This window comes from Nannospalax galili, unplaced genomic scaffold (assembly GCF_000622305.1).
Source record: "Nannospalax galili isolate Female #2095 unplaced genomic scaffold, S.galili_v1.0 scaffold577, whole genome shotgun sequence".
Taxonomy (NCBI): domain Eukaryota; kingdom Metazoa; phylum Chordata; class Mammalia; order Rodentia; family Spalacidae; genus Nannospalax; species Nannospalax galili.
The window spans coordinates 1,310,110-1,331,817 of record NW_008340387.1 but is presented as its reverse complement, the minus strand read 5'-3'; the positions used below and the strand labels follow the sequence as shown (position 1 = coordinate 1,331,817).

At 42.6% G+C, this 21,708-nt stretch overlaps 1 protein-coding gene and 1 long non-coding RNA gene across 6 annotated transcripts in view; both read right to left on the bottom strand.

Moving 5' to 3' along the window:
• Scmh1 (Scm polycomb group protein homolog 1) overlaps positions 1-21,708 on the bottom strand; it is a 165,810-nt gene that overhangs the window by 3,789 nt on the left and 140,313 nt on the right. For 4 of the 5 annotated variants that reach the window (XM_008835423.3, XM_029564641.1, XM_029564640.1 and 1 more), the window contains 4 exons: positions 15,057-15,257; positions 12,905-13,096; positions 5,510-5,704; positions 2,229-2,294 (listed from right to left, as the gene is read on the bottom strand). In XM_008835423.3, coding sequence (XP_008833645.1) covers positions 2,229-2,294; positions 5,510-5,704; positions 12,905-13,096; positions 15,057-15,257 — 654 coding nt within the window. The remainder of the gene's footprint in view (positions 1-2,228; positions 2,295-5,509; positions 5,705-12,904; positions 13,097-15,056; positions 15,258-21,708) is intronic. The other variant, XM_029564639.1, reaches the window with a different exon arrangement.
• LOC115070730 lies at positions 7,337-12,321 on the bottom strand. The gene is made up of 2 exons (XR_003849877.1): positions 12,228-12,321; positions 7,337-11,903 (listed from the first exon to the last, which is right to left on the bottom strand). It is a non-coding gene; the product is annotated as an uncharacterized LOC115070730 (long non-coding RNA).

Here is a 21,708-nt window from a genome sequence, read left to right as displayed (position 1 = left end):
CAGAATGTCCTAAGCAAGCAGGCTGATTAGAGGCACAGATACCCCAGTGACTTTTCAGAGGTATAAAGAAGACAGGAAGTTGGAGGGAGGCTCTGTGAGCTAGTCACTTCTCCCTGCTCTAAAAGGCCTTTGTTATGGTGAAAGTGAAACCAGCCGTAGATATTCTGGAGAGCAGAGAGGCTCTGTGGTGGGACAGTGGATGTGTCAATGTATCCTTCTTGTTCAGCTAGCTAATGCCTTTAATGAAGGGCTAGGAATCTGTGTGTGTGTGTGTGTGTGTGTGTGTGTGTGTGTGTGTATACACATATATAAAACATACATAACAGGACTCCACATATACACACACTGTTAACTGCATAATGTATTCCCCCAAATTCATATGCTGAACTCCCAACCTTCAAAAGTGATTATATATTAGGAATTTGGGTAGAGCCTAAACATTATAAAAAAAATCAGTGCTCTTTTTATAAAGGAGCCTGAGAGAGGGTCTTCTCCCCAACTTCTCCATCCTCTGAGTTTAGGTTATATGAAGTTATAACCAGAAGATGGCCCTATTGAACCAGGAAGCCAGTACTCATCAGATACTAGATACACTGGCACCTTGATCTTGAACTTCCTAGCTTCTAGGGCTGGAAGAAATAGATTTCTGTTGTTTGTAAGGCACCTACTTTATAGTATTTTGCTACATCAGTCCAAATGGGCCAACACAACTCATATATAGAATATTATTTATATGGGGCTGGAGAGATGGCTCAGTGGTTAAGAGCACTTGCTGTTCTTGTAGAGGACACAAATCCAGTTTCCAGCACCCATACAGTACACACAGTATAACTGTACGGTACACAATTATCCATAACTCTAGTTTCAGGGGACCCAACACCCTCTTCTGGCCTCCAAGGGCACCAGGCATGCACATGGTACACATACATATATGCAAACACTCATACACATAAAAGTAAATTTTTAGAATACTGTTATACATTTATGTATTGGTTAGCCTACTTCCACTAGGACCTAAACTCATTGTGGGCAGGTAGCGCTATAATTTATGTGATAAGAGAAGCGTGCCTCAGGTGACATTTGAGTGAAGTCCTGAAGCAGCAGACCAGACCAGTTGGCATGTTTAAGGTTAGCAGTAAGGGAAGGGAATGAGTGAGAAATGGGGTAAACCACCACCTGTGAGGCATGTTTGTGTACTAGGGGAGGAGGGACAGGGTGGCACAGACAGATAATACAGAATCTTATATACCATTGATTTTTCTTGGGTAGATTTGAGCAGTTTAAGAGAAAGATGATTGACAGTGTATTTAGAACAGGCTTTAGGAGCAAGGATAAAGTCTTGGTAGTAGCCTCAGCAACAGACAACTGTGGTATGCACTGTAAGGTAGTGTAGGGGTGGGGGGAGAGAAGCTGGATACAAAAACAATATTCTAAGGACCAGGCATGGTGGCACATGCCTTTAATCCCAGCACTTGGGAGGCAGAGAAAGGTGGATCTCTGTGGGTTCAAGGCCAGCCTGGTCTACAGAGTGAGCTCCAGATCAGCCAGGGCTACATTTTGAGACTTGTCTCAAACACAAAACAAAAAAACACAAAAAACACCCCCCCAAACCAAAACAACAAACCAAAACCAAAACACTCAACTGCCCCAAGCCCCAAAACAATGTTCTATAAGTTAGAAAGAACTCTTACCAATATCACCTCTTTGTGACCTCTAAAACAGCTCCTGAAACAGGTTTTATCAGAGAGAGGGGGGCACTGAGGCCAGTGAGGTGAAGTGACTTGCCTAAGACTATCTAGGTTTTCCTGTTCTTATTTCTGCAGACAACTGATCTCGGGGCCTCACCTCTACTGCCTCTATACACACCTCTATACGAGTATAACTGGTGGCTGCCTTTCAAGAAAGGCAGATTGTCTTAGTCTGAGAATGAGTGCGTCAGACAGGGAGCATCAACAAGGGACCAGTAACAAATTTTGGATTAATGAAATAAGAAAGGGGATAGACTCAATTTCTTGATTTTTTGAGACAAAACAATGTAGGGCTCATTAAGTAGAATCCTTTAGCCTTAGATGTTCTTCAGACATAAACACTCATGTGTTCAAAGGAAGAAGGGAAAACCAGACTACAGTGCCATCCAGGCCAGTACTGTGAGAGGTGGTCTATCACAACATACCCCTACCAGAACCAGACCTTATAGAAGATGGCAGTCACAGTAACGTCCTGCATACCTGGGGAATGACTTAGTTTCCAAAATGATTCCATATCCCTTCTTTCATTTGGTCCTTTTAACACTCCTGTGGAAAGACCAGGTTGGTATCAGAATTTCCATTTCCACATGAGGAACACTTTGCATATGGGGAAAAACTGAGGTGGGACAACTTTCTTAAGCCTCAAGGCAAGAGGACTGAGGGAAGCAGGTTTCAGTTCTACCTATCTTGACAGCTCTTTCTTCTTCATTTTGCCCCCTGGCTGGGGCTACAGCCCAGGTTTCTTCCTCTGCCTCAGTCTTCACAGAAGCTTTCTTAGCAGGTTTTCTTTCACTGCACCTTTCCCTCCCTCCTAATGGAATCTTCTTGTTTTTTTCACATTTCACATGCTCTTGCACTGGGGGCAGGGGAGCTAGGGCTTTGAAGGAAGCAACCTTCTGACTCCCCATTGCTGCTTTTAGACCATTTTCCTATGAAACTCAATGTACTTCAAAGGCCATTTATCCAGCCACCTGCTCTTTCTGACCACTATTATTCATCTACAGATCTCTAGATTGCCATTCCTTACTAAATAAAGACATTTTGGTACTTAACTTTCTGTTCCACCCCAGGTCCTGCTGCTATCCTTGGGGTCACTGCATTCACCTATCATACTTTTATTAGTGATTTTTACCTCTCCTCTACTTCATAGACTGCTAAGGCTACTGTCTGGTTCTTGTCACCATTTGGAATAAATTTCTTCAGAATTTTAAGCATCTCCTTTTCTGATACCAACTGGTCATCTTTCCCCACAGCTGTAGGTCACAATGCTCATCTGTTGACAATCTTTACTGCTCCCCTCTAGTTCCAACTGATTTCCTCACACGTTGTCCTCCTCTCTCTGCTCTTGTCTTAGGAGCTTGGCACAGAATCTTGGTTCTCAAAGTGTCTGATGTCACCTCCTATCTAAATTGCTAAGAGAGACAGAAGAAAATCATAGCTCTTGCAAACTAGTCTCCAACCATAGTTGGGCCCCTGAGGGTTCTTGTAAACCTTCCCTTCTTGACTATTTGTTTTTCTTCTTTATGACTGGTCCAATCTTTCTTAAAGAATATTTTATTTATTATTTTATGTATATGAGTTACTGCCTGCATATGTGTAAGTGCATTGTGTTGTGCAATGCCCGTGGAGGTCAGAAGAGGTCGTCAGATCCCCTGGAACTGGAGTTATGGATGGTTTTTAGCTGCCATGTTGATGCTGGGAACCAAACCCAGTTCCTTTGAAAGAGCAGCCAGTGCTCTTAACTGCTGAACATCTCTCCAACCCTGACTGGTCCAATCTTTCACTACTCCAAAGGTCTTCCCTACTTAGTCCTTTCTCTGTTCCCTGATGGCAATTTTCTTCCCATGTCAGAGAAGGTGTATTTCCCTTGGCTAAAGACTAATTCATGTCTGTACCCTGGATCCCTCTTGCTTCCCAACACTTCTTTTTCCTCTTTGCTTAACTTCTTGGAAAGCTCATGTTAACAAACATTCCCAAGTGCTCCACTCTAAAAGAACTCTGGCTTACAGATCCCCTCATCTTACTTTATTCTCACCAAACTTCCCCTGATATTTCCTCAACAAGAGCACTCTGCTTTGTGTCTCTTGCTAAGATCGCCTGATCTACTGATTATTGACTCTAACAGGTATTCTATTCTTCAGGCCTAGTGCTAGGGGAAGATGTTTGGCTATGTTCTCCTTAGGACACTCTTGGCGTGTTCTGGCCACCATATGCTTGTCTTCGTTTTCTCCTTACTCTTGAATGTTCCGTTTCGTGCTTGGTAAGGTCCTCTTCCTGTTCCTGCCTCTTGAATCTGCTTTCCCGGAGTCCATATTGATAAGATGCTCTTTTCTTCCTACCTGTATTTCTGACTTCCTAAAAGTCAGTCAAACATGATTTGACTGCTATTCATTATGCTAATGACTTCCTAATACTTACCCCAGCTCTGCACTCTTCCTGTGAATCTGATCTGCAATAGTTGCTACCTGTTAGGTGTCTCCAAAATGACTCACAGGCCCTCTTCTGTTTCTTCTACGGCTAGTCCTCCATGAGTGGCATCACTATTCGGCTAGCACAGCATCCAGATAGCTAAACCTGGGAGATGCTCTCCATTCCCTCCTTCCTCACATTCTTCAAATCTTTCTAAATTTACCCAGTGAGTAAATTCAAATCTACCCTCTCTTCTTCAAATCTACAACTGTCCTAATTTAGGCCTTTCTTACCTCTGGTTTGGCCTGGTCTTATAACCTCTTAATTGGTCTTTCTAGTCTAGTCTCTCCTCAAGTTCAGATTTAATACAGCACTCAGTAGTGTACTCAAAACTGAATCCTGGGACTGGAGAGATGGCTTAGTGGTTATAAGCATTGAATGCTCTTGCTTAGGACCTGGGTTCAATTCCCAGCACCCACATGGCGGCTAACAACTGTCCATAACTCCAGTTCCAGGGGATCTGAATGCCTTCTTCTGATCTCCATGGGCATTGCAAGACACAGGTGCACTTACATACATGCAAGGCAATACACTCATACACATATAATAAGATAAAAATAATTAAAAAAACCACCAGAATCCTGTTTGTGCTTTGCCTCTGGTAAAAGCATTAGGTGCTTCTGGTAGCTTAACAATACCTACAAGATCAACTCCAAACTCCTTAGCATGAAGTTTATAATAATATAAGCCCTGATCTTTCCAGGTTTTCTTTGAGAAGTCTTGGTATGACATATCATGCTTTAGCAATCCCAAAGTACATACAGTTCTGGTACTACCTGTGCTATTTTCTACCACTGGCTCTGTCCCCTCTTCCTGGAAAGCTCTCCCCCCTCCCCAAACCAGATATACCATTCATTTAGTCTCAGACAAAGTGTCTCTCCTCAAGGAAGAGGGCCTTGAGAGCCCAGCTGGGGTTAGGAGTCCCTCCTGCAATTTCATACTACCCATAGCATATCTTTATTTTTTTATATAAGTATCTTTCTAAAGTGTATCTCCCCTACAAGATATTTTTAAAAAGTGATTTTTTACATCCTCATACCAAAGTTCAAATAAATGGTTGAAGGATGAAAGAATGAATCCTTTCCTGTCTCTTTTAGGCCTAGATCTTTGGCTCTGGTTTCTGTTATTTTCAAGTCAAGCCCAGAGCACCAATTATATTCCAGATTTCTGGGCAGGCACGATGGCAACTTTAGCCCCAGTCCCAAACAGTGGGGCAGCAAAGCTAGATTCTTTTTGGACTTTGGGAGCTCAGGAACAAGGGTGGGAGTGCTGTAGAACTGTGGTCAGCTTACCCCTGGAGCATAGTCTGCGCATAGCCGAGGCAGTACTTGGTGGGAGGCCACAAGAGGAAAGCAAGGGCCGATACCCATGAGTTCGAAGATTTGGGGAGGTGCTGACAAGGTTGGTGGGCTTCAAGGCAGAATCCATCAGACCTGGGTGTGTTTCCAAGGACCGGGGCAGACTATTCCCTAGGACAAAGGTTTCTCCTGGAAAATAACAAAAACAGGGTTAAAGTAGGGATTAGCTTAGAAGGACTGGCAGAGTTCTGGTTCCCACGTACCTGCCTGAGTGGATCAAGACATAAAGTCCTACTGGGACTTAGGAGGCCTGTGTATTAGTCATGGTGCTAGCCGTGGCCAATCTTAGGACTTACATTCCTTTCTGGACTCTGGTTTCTTTACAGACTCTTATTCTTAGCCTGGGACAGTCTTGATTTTTTTTTTCCCCCTAGGTGGATAAGAACAGCTTTAAAAACTAGAGCTACTTTAGGTGGAAAAGACTTCCTTAGTCACAAGATGTTAGAATGGGGATTAGAGGTAGCAGGGAAGGTATATATATATATATGCTCAGATGAGGGTTCTCTGTCTCTCTTTCCCTGTGGTCTGCAATGTATGAATGTGTATTTGTGTGTGTGGGTACATGTACCCATGTGTATGCATGTCGAGACCAGAGGAGGACACAGGGTGCCTTCTATTGCTTTCCACCTAATTCCCCTGAGACAGGGTTTCTTACTGACTCTGAAGGTTGCTGTTTGGATAGGCTGCCTGGCTAGTCAGACCCCAGGATCTGCCTGTCTTTGCCCCCACAATGCTAGGGTTATAAGTATACATGGCCATGGCCTAGCTTTTATGTGGATGCTGAGGATTCAAACCCAGGTCCTCAGACTTTCAGAGCAAGTGCTCTTACGCACTGATCCATCTCTTCAGGCCCCAGATGAGGATTTGTTTTTTGTTGTTTGTTTTTATGACATAAGGTATTCCTGTAGCTCCAGCTGGCCTGGAATTAGCTATGTAGACCCCGGTGGCCTTGAACACACAGAGATCTGTTTGCCTTTGCCTCCTGAGTGCTGGGATTAAAGGCATATGTCACCACACCTGACCAAATGAGGGTTCTTTAGAAGCAAATGCTGACCACCAAATTTCAGAAATGCTTCATGATACGTGGCTAAAGGTCTATCTGTAAAGGATCTGCTTCTTCATTCTTTTCAGTCATTTGTATTGATCCTGTTCTATAGAAACATGCCAGGCTGGGGGAGATCAGGCATGGAGACCAGGATCAGGGCTAGAATATGATTCTGTCACTTAGCAGACTGCTTCTCACTGTATCATAGGATACCCAGAAGTTCATCCTTCCATGGGGTTTGTGAACACCCGAAAGCCCTTGGAAAGGGAACCTCAGGCTGATTCTAAACTTCCATGGCCAACAGCATGCAGCAGTGCCCAGTGACCACACGATGCAATATGAAGTTGAGACTCCCTCTTAGGAAGGTTCTACCCAAACCAGGTCAGTTCCTTAGCCCTGGCCACAGCACTGACTTCACATGTGTTAGAGACTTGACTACCAGGACATATCACTGTCCTTAGTGTTTCCCTTGGAAAGGAGGTGTTTATATATAAATTCATCATCTGAGACTTTCAGTGGCAAAATGGCTTAGGATTATAGGGCTACTTCTAATACCCCAAATAGCTCAGCAACCATGGATTCAAAGTCAAATCTAGCATTCACCTCTGCAGGAGGTTAACTGTAGAAATCTTTTCTGAGAAGTGATCTAAGGAGAAATCTCTGAGGCTCTATAATATGTAAACCATGTCCCATACATGCTCTTTTTTGCAGTTGAGGTTCCTGGTTCCCACTTTTCAGGGGAAGATGATATGACTGTAGTGGATCCCACTTTGAGACATGAACAGAAACCCAACCCCCAAAGTAGGAGACCTGGTTCTGTTCCTGGCTTCTTCCTTTTGCTAGGTGAGTAGTTTGTCTTCTCTGAGAACCAGCTCCCTCATGTGTACAAAGGGGGGAAAAACCAAGGGAAAAGATGGAATGGGATGGACTTTATGAATACAAGGAACTGTTATTTTCCTGTCATCTGGAGTTAGGATAGCAAATCTGAGTTCTCTGCCATTTATCAGACAAAAAGAAAAACAATAAAAAAGATATGGTCTTGTTTTTGTATTTCCCAGCAGTCAGCTCACATTTCCAGCTCATTTTTACTCATACGTGATTGCAGACAGTGCTTTCTGCTTCTTGGAAGTTAATAGATGTGATGAGTAATTAAGATGATGGTGCTAGGCCTCACCAGAGGTGGACACAAACCAGTGTGAGTCTTCCTTGCTAAGGATGTCAGCTTAGATTTGAGGGATCTAGCAATCAGGATTGATGATGTCTGAATTAGGTGTGGTCATTAGGTCTTGTTCTAAGGAGATGTACTAGAAAAGTGAAGCATCATGCCCATGCTCTGTGAGGTGCTAGCTCTCTTAAGGCTGATCAGGTGGGATCCTGGCTGCCTTTGATAGGGGAAGGCCAGTGTAGAATTTCACAGCCCTTTCCAACTGTGCTCCACAAAGTCCCAGGGGCCTTTACAGGGAAGCTCTGAGCCTCATCCCAGTTTCGATCAAAACATTTCTGGTTTTAACTTTTCAGTACTAGAGGATCTAGTATTTTTACCTTTGTGAAAAAAATGAGTTATGGAAAAACAGTACATTTCACTGGCTCAGGTATGCAAGGCTTGAAAGACTTGACTTCTATTTCTGGCATAATCATTGGTCAATAATCAGTATATTTTTTCTGGGAGTCAGTCTGTCTATCTATTGAGATGGAGATGAAAACTCTCTAACCATCCAGAGTTAATGTAAAATTTTCCATTGTGATGCTGGAGACAAGTGGGCAATAACCGCTCAGCACCCTCTGTGTGCTGCTGCTCTGCTGGGTGTGGGTGGGCAGAAGTGAGGCCCTTGCTCCACGCACACACGGTCAGTGAGAGGCAGTTCTTCTCAAGGATCCTACTGCAAAGTTGCCCTGAAAGACTGGAGGGTGGTCAGGATGGGAGTATGGAAACTTGAGGTTGTGGCAGGGTTTGGAAAGGGCCTAGAGAGGTGGATTCTGGAGAAAAGTCACAGGAGACAAATACTCCCCAGGGCAGCCTGGGAAGGCAGGAAGGCCTGAGTTGTTCTTTTGGAGAACAGAGAGTAGAACAGGGGAAGATGTTCTAAGAAGGCAGATATCAGGTCAAAAAAGGAGGGCATTTTAGCCAAAAGAACCATCCAACAATAGGATGGATTGCCAAAAGCCCAAAGAAAGTAATCTGTCTTTGGGGTCTTTAAGCAGGTCAGACAGCCACTGGACTACCTCTAAAGCACTTGCTATTTCTGAAGTTCAAGAATTCCAGGCTCATAGCCAAGTTTTCCCCTGAAGAGTGAACCAAGAAAACATGGAGCTAGAGTTGTAGATCAATTCTCACTCTAGCACAGAATCTAGAAACAAATGCAGGCCACAAGCATGCTGATGGCATACCCATATTAAAGAATGTCTGTTTCTGAAGCATATACCCACAATTTCTACTGTTCTTTCATCCAGAAAATTCTATGAAATTCCATGTAACACGTAAGGTGATGAATAGTGAGAATGCTGCAAGAGCTGGTCCCCCTCTTCATGAGACATGTAGTCTTGATGGGAAGGATGACAAAATGCAGTATATTAAAAAATGCAATGCTGTAAATATTATAAATGAATATACTAAAAACAGTATTCAGACAAACAACCCTCTCAGAATGAGCAACCCTAAGAAGGATCTTTGGAAACTGGATGTTTAAGTTGCTCTGCAGAACAGTGTGGCCACCTGAGAAGTGGATGTATTCCTGAGAGGGTATGTCAATGAGCCCATCAGTGCCCTAAACCTCTGGCAGTCTTATGAGGACACCAAGATGGTGATGAAAGGCACCTTCAGAGACTTTGCAGTTCTTACTTGTCTTTTATCTGTGAGCTTCAGGATTTTGGAAATGGAATCACTTTATAACTAACTCTGAAGATTGGATGGCAGCTAGAAAGAAAGGCACAAGGAACTCATTGTCCTGGGAGAAGTGAGCCACTTCCTCTAGCAGAGAGGAACCAGGAAATCTCAAAATAGCAGATCTAGAGGCTAATGCTGGGCAGATTTCCATCACCGCTAACTTTAATATTCACAGCAACCAAGTGAATGAATAGTTCCCTGCCTTGTATTACCAAGTTTTAGGGAGCCCAAAGGAGTTCCCTTACTTTAGTCTCTACAACTTGGCTCAGAACATGTGTGATTCTGTAGGTCTGTTGTGATGCTTTCTACCCCAGGAATCTTCTTATCCTCTCTCCTTTCACTCTAATCTTTCTCATCATCAGTGTCTAGGCTGGCGCATCTCTGCTCCATGTTCTTAATCACACACAATCACACCCTTCTCCCTTTCTTAGCTCTCTGAGTACAGGGGTTCAGTTTGTTTTGCCTCTGTATCCCCAGGATCCAGAATGGAACCTGGCCGAGAGTGAGCACTCAGTAAACATTTGATGATCTAAAGCACTGGTCCTTCAAAATACCAGCACAGGTCACAGAAGATAGAAAAGGAGTGGAAAAGAGTGGAACATGGTACTAGGTCCATGGTTCTAGGTAAAGGAAGCCGATTAACAGGACAATGAAATACATCAAATGATCTTTTGTTGGATCCTGGACTAGGGAAAAACATAAAATAGCTCTAAAGGAATTACTGAGACAAATGGGGGAAATCTTGACCTGGATGGTACATTAGACAGGAGTATTTTATTTATATTAAATTTCTTGAGCATAGACATATTGCTTTTCCTCCTGCCCACCCTCTGCTCTCTTCCTTCTTCCTTGCCTCCATTCTCTGTCTCTCTGTGTGTATCTCTTTCTCTCTTTCTCTGAGACAGGGTCTCACTGTATTGTCTGGACTACCCTTGGACTTGAGAACTGCTTGCCTCAGTTTCCTGAGGGCTTGGATTATAGGTGTGTGCAGCTGGGTTTTGTGATCTTTTAAAAAAGATATATACAAAAGAATTTAAGAATAAAGTCTCTTACAGGTAACTCCTGAGTATTAAATAATTAGCCATATATAGTATGCAAAATATACAGATACAAATATGTATATAAACAGATAAAGCAAATATTGCAAAGTTAAATAGTGTCTCTCAGTAAGGGCTCATTGTATTGTTTCTTTTTGCAGGTTTGTTTTCTGTAGGTTTGAAAATTTCCAAAATAAAACAGTAAAAAAAATAATAGTCTTAACTTAGGTAAGGAAGCTTAAAAGGATATGAACTTTTGGTGGTTACTGTCATACTAGAAGTATATGGCTGGCTGGGCCAAAGCCATGGGGATAGGGCACTGTGGTGATAAGACAGGAGGGAGGGAAAGAGTTCCAGTAAGCACCCAGACAGATAGGTGGGACCTATAGAAGTCACACCGGTAGAAGTATGTGGCTAGGCAGATAAGCAGAGGTAATAAAAGCCAGTTTCAATGGTAAAGCAAAAGAAAGTCTAGTACCGATGAAGCAGGAAGGTAACCAAAAACCAGAATAAGGGGTCAGTAAGACAGTCAGGCAGGCAGGCAGGGAGATAAGCTATGAGCACAGAGGAGTTAGAAGTCCAGACAGGGCCCTGGCTTGTCTGGGCACAGTTAAAACATTGCTTTGGACAAGCAAATAGAAGCCAGGAGGGACACAGACAATGCCCTGAACACCAGCCATGAGAAATTGAACTTGGAGAGCAGAAGAGGGTGAGTTGGTGCAGTCTGTCTGGAAATGGGCAGGTTGAGGAGGCAGCCAATAGCTGAAAGTGACACCCCAGTCCTTTGTCTTTCCTTTTAGTTGCTGAGACAGGAAAGAAGAGTCTGGATGAAGCTTGCTTCTTTTATCTGGTGTTGAATTACAGCAACGTCAATCAGAATTCTCAGGAAAGGTTGTGCCAATTCATGACTCGAGGGCCATCACGTGCAAGTTCCTAGCAGCCTCTGAATGTTGCGGCCAGTGCATTTTTCCAAGGTCCTTAATGACACAATTCTGAGTTTCTATTTCTTTGAGAAATTTCTTTAGCAGCTGCCCTCATGGACATGCCACTCCCTCGCACACTTCTTCACGAATGGCAGTTGGTCTTTTGTTATGGAAAGATGGCCCCAGGGCTTGGGACAATGGCTGGAAATATTTAAAAACTTGCATTTGTCTGTACCAACTCTGCCATGTCCAGTACAACATACTTAACTGTAGGTCTGCTCTTACAGGTTCTGATGCTGGAACAGGCAATCTACAACAAGTAGTGGAGAAGTTCTCTCTGAAGAAAAGATCCAGCCAGGGCAGCACAGTACAGCTGCAGGAAACAGATGTCTGGTTTCCACACAGAGGTATGTAGAATTTAGGTATCTTTTCACCCCACCTACAAGTCACATAAGCAATTCTCATTTGGATGCAGAGGGGTTAGAGGAGAAGGAAACTGGGTGTGTGGTCACTTCCGTAAACACATTCTCCAGAAATGCTACTTTAATCAGAAGCTGTTCTATTAAGGGTTTGATGAAAAGACAACAGAGAGGGCAACATGGGAACAGGACTCATGTAGAGGGTCCCAGGGCACTTTTCAGACTCACGTTCCCCATGGCAGAGTGTGCAGTACAAGGCTTACTGTACTTCCTTTCTACTCTCTGCTCAGGACACCATCTGCAGGCTCTAAAAGATCTATTCCTCCCTCTCAACAGCAACCTACCTTGCTATGTTTAGGACCGACCGAGCTTTTCAACCCCCCTTCGTTCTGCGTCCTGTGCTTCAGATTAGAGATGCCGAGCTCCATTCACTCTTCAAGCCCTCTCGGAAGTGCTTAGTCACTGACCCAGCCACGTGGCATCCGCTTTCTCATTGTGGCTCTGGTATGTTAACTAAAAAGTTATTTTCCAGCCTAGCTGCAAACAGCAGGAACTTGAACTGACTTGTTAGACTGGCAATGCTAGAAGAGTTAGGGCTATGTGCCAAAGGAAGGAATGGATGGCCACTGTGCCAATTTCTCAATCTCTAGCCTGCAACTAAACCTTGCTGCTGGCTAAGGAGAGCTATATAAGGCCTCTGCTGCCAGATTCACTCTGGGAGACATACTGGACTTTAGAGGGTTTCACATGTGGTTTGTAGCTCAGAAGGGAATCAGAGGCCAACTTCAGAGATAAGGTACCAGAGGAAAGAAGAGTAATTCTAGAGACAGATGACAAAATCCTAAAGAATTAAGATGACAAGAGATTAAAAAGCCCTAGATGTGGCAAAGGTAAGGGTCAGGAAACCAGATCTTTGGACAGTAGGTGTTAGGCTAGCAGGTCTGAGGGCTGCCCATGGACCTTTGCAGGTGTTGCTGCCAGCCCTGCCCCCTCTCAGCCCAGGCCCCATCCCAGCTCCTACCTGGTAGGTACCTGTCGTGACTGTGGCTGTATTCTGTGGCAGTGAGTGATGAATGAGTCTGTGTAAAGGGCTGGTTGCCAAACAGGTTGTCACTCCGAAGGTTGTGGCAGAGCTTCTCCAGGAAGCGGAGGACATAGGTGATGCTGTTGACTGCTGGGAGGTTGAGGGTATGCTGTTCTCGGTCAAACACAGCTGTAGAGTTAAGTAAACAGAGTCACACACATCAGCTGTGCAGTGCAGTGTGGTGCTGTGCAATTCAGTGCAGCACTGGGCAGGAGAAGCCTTGCCCAACTGCTTGTCCTGGGCTTGGCTGGTTACACAAAGGCAATCAGTACCCAGGCTGCTTGCCTGCTTGCCTCCCTCCTGTGGCCCTCCCTTACTCAAGGGCTTTGATTTTTGCTTCTGACTCCAAAGAGTGTACAATAATGGGAGTGGCCAGGCCAGGTCTGTTGCACCCTTAGGGCTCTGGAATGATTTCACTCAACTTGTGAAAACAACTGTGAACATAATTCTATCTGCTTCATCACCTGGCTGGGCCTCTTTCGGGAAATGTGTTCATTTAGGGTGCTGTTTTCACAAGAAAACTGCCCAAGAACAAGGAGGCTATGCAGCTGAAGAGAATACCACCACTGCCAGCAATGGCTTAGGAACACAAGGACGCTAGATTTAGGAAACATTTGGAACTGTTTCATGCTTGGTTTTATTTTGTGCCCTATCTAACCCTATAGAAATATTGACATAATTTTAAAAAGTAAAAGGCCTATGTAACTGTCTCTCAGGAAGTGAGGAAATGGAGATCTAGAGAGATAGGGCATGCTCAGAAGCTAGTTTTGAGGAAGAGGAGGAACTCTTAAGAGAGTTGGTGAGTGCAGCTCAATGCAATAAAGAAGGCCGAGAGCCTGCAGACTGTTGCAGAGAAGCAAAGGATAGGTCAGGGAGTGGTCTGGACCTCAAACTTAATTATGAGCAGTTCCTAGCCTTCTATAATAATTTCTTCTCTGTCTGTTCCCATCTTCCATGCAGCCAATTACTGCCTGGACCCAGCTTTCCAACATTTCTCTACTGTTACCCTTCTATTGACTATTTAGATTTTCTTTTTTAAATTTTTATTTTAATATTTTATTTTATTATTTTTATTTTATGTGTATGCGTGTATTGCTTGCATGTAGGTAAGTGCACCCATGTTGTGCAATGCCCATGGAGGACAGAAGAGGCTGTCGGATCCCCTGGCACTGGAGTTAAGGACAGTTGTTAGCTGCCACGTGGGTGCTGGATTCGAACCCGGGTCTTCTGCAAGAATAGTCGGTGTTCTTAACCACAGAGCCATCTCTCCAGCCCCTAGATTTTCTTTTCTATCAGTGCAGACCTGAGCCTGTCATCTTCTGCTCTTTCCCTTTCTGGGTCAGTTTCTAACATTAACTTCAAACATGCAGCAAAGGCTCAGTAAGTGTTTACTAAAAGAACAGTTTGGTTATTTATGGGATATTCCATGTCAGCCAGGTTTCTAAAGCTGGTTACAGCAACTTGTTGAGGAGGAGGAGAAAGGGACTGTGGAATAACATTAAGGTCAAGACTGGAAGGCTGTAGGACAAGTCTTTATAGGTCTGGTGGATAAAGAATAAGATTTTGGACTTAGAAAAATTGAAACAGAAATAGGGCACAGAAGAAAAGTATTTTCAGTGACAGCAAAAAATACCATGTTGCTAAATCAAATTCTCACTTCCCCTCTGTCCTGGGATTCAACTCCTTTCAGTCTGGGTCTGGTATAAGACCCAGAAGCTAAGGAGTCAGAGGAATGAGAGAAGTCAGAGGTCCCCTGAAGCCAGTGGGGAAGGTTGTGACAGTCTGGAGAAATTCTCTTGTCATAATACAGCCTCTCCATATTCTTCCTCTGGAATGGTTTTAAGCCATACTCATATTTTCTGTGGGGACAGGAGAGGAATCGGTTAAGAGGCTCAGTTAGGCAGTGTTCTTAGCAGAGGTATACATATGGCTCAGCACAGCTTGGGAGCTAGAAATGAGGACTCTTGAGGAATAAGATACTTCGGCATTTCTCCAGAGCTTAGAGGTATGAAGTAGGAATGAGGATGTTTTATCAGAATGATGCCCTGCCCCTCTGGCTAGAAGGCCATACCAGCCCAAGAGTGTTTACCTGAGATGACCTCACCGCCGTGGCCCTGTTTGAGGAAGCTGAAGACAGTTTTCTGATGATAAGCACAGTCAATGCAAGCCTGGACAGCCTGCTGCAGCACCACAGAGGCACGGGCTGGCCCAAAATGGTCAGGAAGTTGCTGGATCTTCTTCTTATCCAAGTGCGGGCCTGTACTGCCACTCTTGTTCAAGTAGATACAAACTACAGGAGACAAAGGACCCAAAAACTTACAGTGTGCCTAACATGGAGAATCAGAGAGAGCAGTGTTCTCTTCCATTTGTTAAACCCTAGGCTTGGCTCCCCATCAGGATTCCCAAAAACTACACTGCAGAACACTGTGGGAAACAAAGGGTGAGGAATAAAGCCTGTTCCCAGCTGCCACCAGTCCAAGCAGCATGACCAAGGGCTCTGGGAACACAGCCTACTGGAAAAGCAACCGAGACCTAAAACCAAGGCACAGAATTTACACTTTGTTTTCTGGGCCCTGAAAAGAAAATCTAAACAATTTCTTAAGATATAAGCACTTGGTTGCTTTGCAACTCTTCTCTTACATATGTAAAGAACTGTGGGGTCATGGCTATACTAGCAAGAATGTAAATGCTTGGCAATGAACTTATAATTGTCACACCATTGGTCAGTTGTCTTGATTTTCTGTTCTGTGTCTTAAGAGTTCCTTTGTTATCTTTTATCAACATTCAGACCCAAAGAAAGATGTAAAAACAGAAAAAAACTAAAAGAAATTTTAACAAAAGGGCCTATAGTTCTAAGCTCTGTATTTTTTTTCAACAGTTCTCCTGTTCAGACAGTCAGGAACTTTCCTGAACCCGGCATTGTGGTGGGCGAGGTGTGCATGTAGGGCGCACATGAGACCCTGTTGTTTCCTTGGGCTCCGGGGAGGACCCACAACAGCCTGGTCAGCAATGACATTGTCTCCTCTGATCTTTCCCCAGCCATGCACAAAGGCTACTGTTCTTTATTGCACTACCTGAAGGAGTAAGAGGCATAAGTCTATTTTTTGCTACTGAGGGCAAAAATCATCAGGGCAGGAGCTATGTGGGCTCTGGGTGGGTTGCCCTCCTCTTTGTCTCTCAGGTTCACCATCTGTAAGATGAGGAGATGAGCTAGGTGTTTTCTGAGGAATCCCTACCTCTACAGTACTTTTAAAGAACAGCAACATGGCAAGAAGAGAATGGAAAACAGATAGCTGATAAATTGGATGGAGAAGTAACAGAAGAAGGAAGGAAAAACTGAAAATCATGAATGAGATGATATGAATGTGTACATTTAACTTTGTTCTTTCCCCAAACTTTCTAAGATCTACCAGATAACAAGAGAAGAGACAGTGAATGAAACCATGGAGACTGGAAAGCAGACTAGAAGAGCAACCACTCACTTACCAGACCCCAGGAAGCAAATCTCCTAAAGCAGGAAGGGGGACTGATGAGAACACACTGCTTCATCTCCTGATTTAAAATGAGGCCTAAGTACTGGTAGAATAAGGTATCTATGGAGATGGATATAAAGGTGGATCAGAGAAAGATCAGTCTAAGTCTGCTAAGAAATATGGACCAGGGGGCTGTGGAGATGGCCATTTGAAAAGGCACTTGCTGCACAAGCTTGAGGACTGGAGTTTGGATCCCCGGAACTCATTAAATGCTGGTAGGTGTTTATTTCCTGTATTACCTATAATTTCAATACTCAAAAAGTGAAAACAGGGGATCCCAAGCTAGATAGACTTGCCCATTCTGGTGATTCTGAGGGACCCTGCCTCAACTAATAAGGTAAAGAGAGACTGAGGAAGACTCTTGGCATCAATCGTAGGCCTCCATATGTACACACACACACACACACACACACACACACGCACACACACAATAAGAAAAAAGGAGAGAGGGCATGGTGTTGCATACCAGTAATCCTAGCACTCAGGAGGCTGAGACACAATTTTGAGTTCAGGCCAGCCTGGGGCAACACTCAGCAGTAGACTCAAAAAATAATTAAAAAACAAACAAAAATATCAACAAACAGAAAATAAAGGAAGCAAAGAAGGAAGAGAGGCAAGGGAAGAAAAGAAAATTCGGATTTTCATGTTTGGCAATATGACCCTTTTACTGAAATCACTAAAATGTGGGAACTCAGAGAAAAAAGAGAATTTAAAAAAATGGTTATCACAAGACTCGTATACAAATATTCATAACAGTTTACTTACAATAACCTAAAATTAGAATCTTCTCAAATGTCTACCAACAGGAGAATAAACACACAAATTGTGGTATGTTCATTAAATGGAATATCACAAACTCAAACTACTGATAGGAGCAACAACGTAGGTACTTTTCAAAATTAGGGTTTTGTTGTTGTTGTTTGAGACAGGGTCTCTCTATAGCCCCAGCTGGCCTGGAACTCACTATGTAGACCAGGCTGCCCTTGATCTCACAGAGATCCTCCTTCTTCTGCTTCTTGAGTGCTAAGATTAAAGGCGTGTACCACCATGCCTGGCCCCCAAATTAGTTTCTTTGAGTGAAAGAAACCAGATACAAGAGTATATACAACACGACTAATTTATATTAAGGTCAAGAACTGGGAAATCTAATTTATGGTATAAAAACCACAAGTGTGCCTGACATGGTGGCACACGCATGTAGTCCCGGCACTTGGGAGGCAGAGGCAGCCAGATCTCTGTGAGTTCAAGGCCAACTTGGTCTACATAGTGAGGTCCAGGTCAGCTGGCTACAGGGAGACACTGTCTCAAGACCAAAAAAAAAAAAAAAAAAAAAAAAAAAGAAAAAGAAAAAGAAAAAGTCACAAAGTGGAGGCAGAGACTGATCATGAAGAACCTGCGGGAACTTCTGGGGTGGCGGAAGTGTCATTGTCTTTATCATGGGGTGGGGGGTGTTGAGTTCCACAGGTGCTGACATTTATTAAAACTCAGCAAATTGTACATGAGTACAATATACTTACACCTAAGATTTGCACACTTCACTGCTGCAAATTTTACTTTTATTATATAACACACAGAATAGAAAATATGGAACTAGGTTGAGGATTTAAAAATTAATTATGCATGGATATATGGTTAAAAAAACTATGAGAAACTATATGTTGCAAAACTATGCAACCTTTAGAAGACTGTTAGTTTTAAAACATGGCTCTGAAAGTCTTTGCTAGCCTTCTTACTGATCTCTGTCACACTTGACTGATAAGACAGTGGTGGAAATGACACTGTGCCAGTTTCTGGGTTCACAATGAACAAACCAGCAGCTTCCACTTTCTGTTTCTTGGGACTTTCACTCTTGAATACCAACTACTATGCGTGAGAAAACAAAGCATCCTGTAGAATAGTCTGTGTGGAGAAAAGCCAACAGCCACAACCAATTTGCTGCATGTGGGAAAGAGGAGCCCCAGACCTAGTCACCTCCACTTCGCCTCTCCCAGCTGGAACTGTATGTAATAGATGAGCTGTCTCCACCCAGTCCTGCCCTTACTGTTGTTTTACACTGCGAAGTTTTGTAGTAGTTTGTGATATAGCAAAGCCTATCAGAACAGATTCTGATACAAGAGGCTAGACACATCTTGGAACAAGGTGGAAGAAAGCAGCACAAGCAGAGTACTAGTGAAAACTGAGAGCGCCTTGGGGGTATTATTACTACTGTTTATTCTTTAGTGCTGGAGATTGAATCCAGGGTCTCACTCAAGCTAAGTAAGTGCTCTTCAGCGTTCAGTGAGCTATATTCCCAGCCCCGTTGAGGGGAGTTCTAATGGAGGCTATCAGTGAGAGTTTGAAGGAACGTGAGGACAATGTTATTGGAAGGCGGAGAATAAGGAACATTTGCTGGAAAGTGACTGAAAATTTGATGCCTATAGTGACATGAGAACAGGAAGTATTCTTGATGAGCTTGGTGAAATAGTTAAGATTTCTTTCTTTCCTTCCTTCCTTCCTTCCTTCCTTCCTTCCTTCCTTCCTTCCTTCCTTCCTTCCTTTCTTTTTTTGAGCTTTTCTAAACAAGGTCTTCCTGTAGTGCCAGCTGGCCTGAAACTCACTATGTAGACCAGGCTGGCCTTGAACTCACAGAGATCCTCCTGCCTCTGCCTCCCAAGTGCTGGGACTACAGACGTGCACCACCACGCCCGGCTAATAGTTAAGATTTCTAAAACCATCAAAGTACTACCTGCCTTCTCAGTACTTATGATGAAATGTAGGCTGAGAGGTAAGCTTTTAAAATGTCTACATACACACATCTGAAACCTTCAGAGCTTACAAAACAACACTGCTTTACATCTCTAGAGTTTTCAGGAAGCCAACCGTGTAATTAAAGACAGGGCCAAAGATCAATTCCAGGATGAGATGAAATCCTTTATTAAGATGCCAGTAAGTTCTAGGAATATGATTGCTAGATTTTTTCAGGCCCAAAGCCTCTCTAGGAATATTAAGGGTAATCCTTGTAGATCCTTTCCTACACAACAAAAATTTTAAGACTTTCAGGGTACTGCAGTTGCACAGGAGGCCCAAAGTAGAGAAGCGTTTATCTTTAGAGACCTGTGTGATTTTTGTCTCATGAGGTGAATCTTGATGGTATTCATTCAGAGAAAACACTCAAACATGGACTAGAAGGTTCAGAGACAGTATAAAATGGAAAGCATCTGGTTTCTTTCTATTTCTTAATCTCTTTAGACTCCCTACTTTTCACAGGCAGGGAAAAATGATAATATTTAGGCTACTGACATGTAAGATTATTATTGATAGATGGATTATTGACTGCCATATTTGAATTTCCATAGACTAAGTGACTGCTGACTGTTACAAAAGTTATCTTAATATCTGGCCCACAACTGCATGTTTGGTATGTGATGAATGAAGAACCAGTTTCTTTAGTCCAGGTCTTCTGATGGTGAGGAAGCACATCAAGTTAGTATGGCTGTGAAACTTCTCATAGGAGGCCTGCATCTCATTCAGAGGATGAAATGCTAGGCCTGTACCCTGATACTGTAAAGAGATGAGACTTTGATGAAGAATCTTGTGAGGGGTAAGAATTAACTTCTCAAGTAGGAAAAATGTAAATAACTTGTGTTTAGAGAGTTGGCTAAAATGGTTTAAAAATATATTCCATGATTCTTTTAACCTTCCTCCACTGAGAGGTGAGGTCTATTCCCCTTTTCTTGAATCCAGATTCTGTGGCTGACTGATCAATAGAATATGGTGGAAATGATGCTATGCCAAGTTTGGGGCTTGGACTTCCACCATATTCCATTGATCAGTGGAGGATGATGAAATAATTAGTCCATTCTCTAGACATAAATGGGGAGTTTAAGGCCAATTTGGGCAATACTGAAAGACTGTCTCAAAAAATTAAAAAAAAATAAGACAACAAATCTTGAAAGAAACCAGATGGATAAATCACCTTACTTATAGTATAATATCTCAGAAATCACGCAAACAAGGAGAAACTAGAGTGAAATATTTAAAGAACTGACAGGAAAGCCCTACTAACCTAGACCTTGGTAACCTGTGAAGTTATTCTTCAAATGTGAGGGACAAATAAGGAAAAAGAAAAGTTGAGTACCTTTATTGCTAGTAGAGTATCTTGTAGGAAATTATGAGAGGAGTTCTTTAGTGAGATATGAAACAGATTAGAGACCTGACCTTAAAGACAGGAAAGGCTAAGGGGAGCTAAGTGGTGGAGTGCTTGCCTAGCATGTACAAGATCCTGGGCTTAATTCCCCAAACTGCTAAATAAATAAGCCAATACATAAGCAAAAGCCAATAAATAAGTAAAGGAATGAAAAACAGAATAAAATAAAAACATATTTTTCTTTAAAGTTTTTGATTGATTTATTTTTATGTGTATGAGTGTTTTGCCTGCATGTACATAACTGCACCATGTGCATGCAATGCCTGGGAAGGCCAGAAGAGAGCACTGGATCACCTAGAACTAGAGTTAAGAATGGTTGTTAGCTATTACATGTGTCCTGGAAACAACCTGGGTCCTCTGGAAAAGCAATAAGTGCTCTTAACCACTGAGCCATTTCTTTAGCCCCTAAACTTAATTCTTAATTGATCTAATAGATAAATATTTATTCAAAATAATAACAATATCAATAATATATTTATGTGCTAATGTGTGAGTATATACACATATATGCTTATATATAAGTGAAATTATTAATAGCAACAAATCAAGGTATGAAGAGTTAGGATTACAAAGTATTCATATTACTCATGTAATAATATTGTGTTATTTGAAAACAAACTTGGGTAAGTTCTAAGTGAACCCTGTAAACTCTGGGGTAACCATTAAAAAATTAAAAATTAATATAACTGTTATACTAAGAAACAAGATAAATACCTCAATTAAAACCATAAAAAGCATAAAAAAGTGGAAGACAAACATTGGCAAACAGGGAAGGCAACAAATAGAAAATAAAACAAATATGGCAGGCATTATTCCAACTATCAATAATAATTTTACATGTCAATGGCCTAAATACACTATTAAAATATTTTCAGAGTGGGTCAAAACAAGATCCATATATATTGGTCTATAAGGAACGTCTTTTAAATGTAAACATATAAAGTCAGTAGAGAAAGATGTACCATGTATTCTAGTTTTATTTCTGTTGCTGTGATAAAATACCCTAACAAAAAGTAATACAG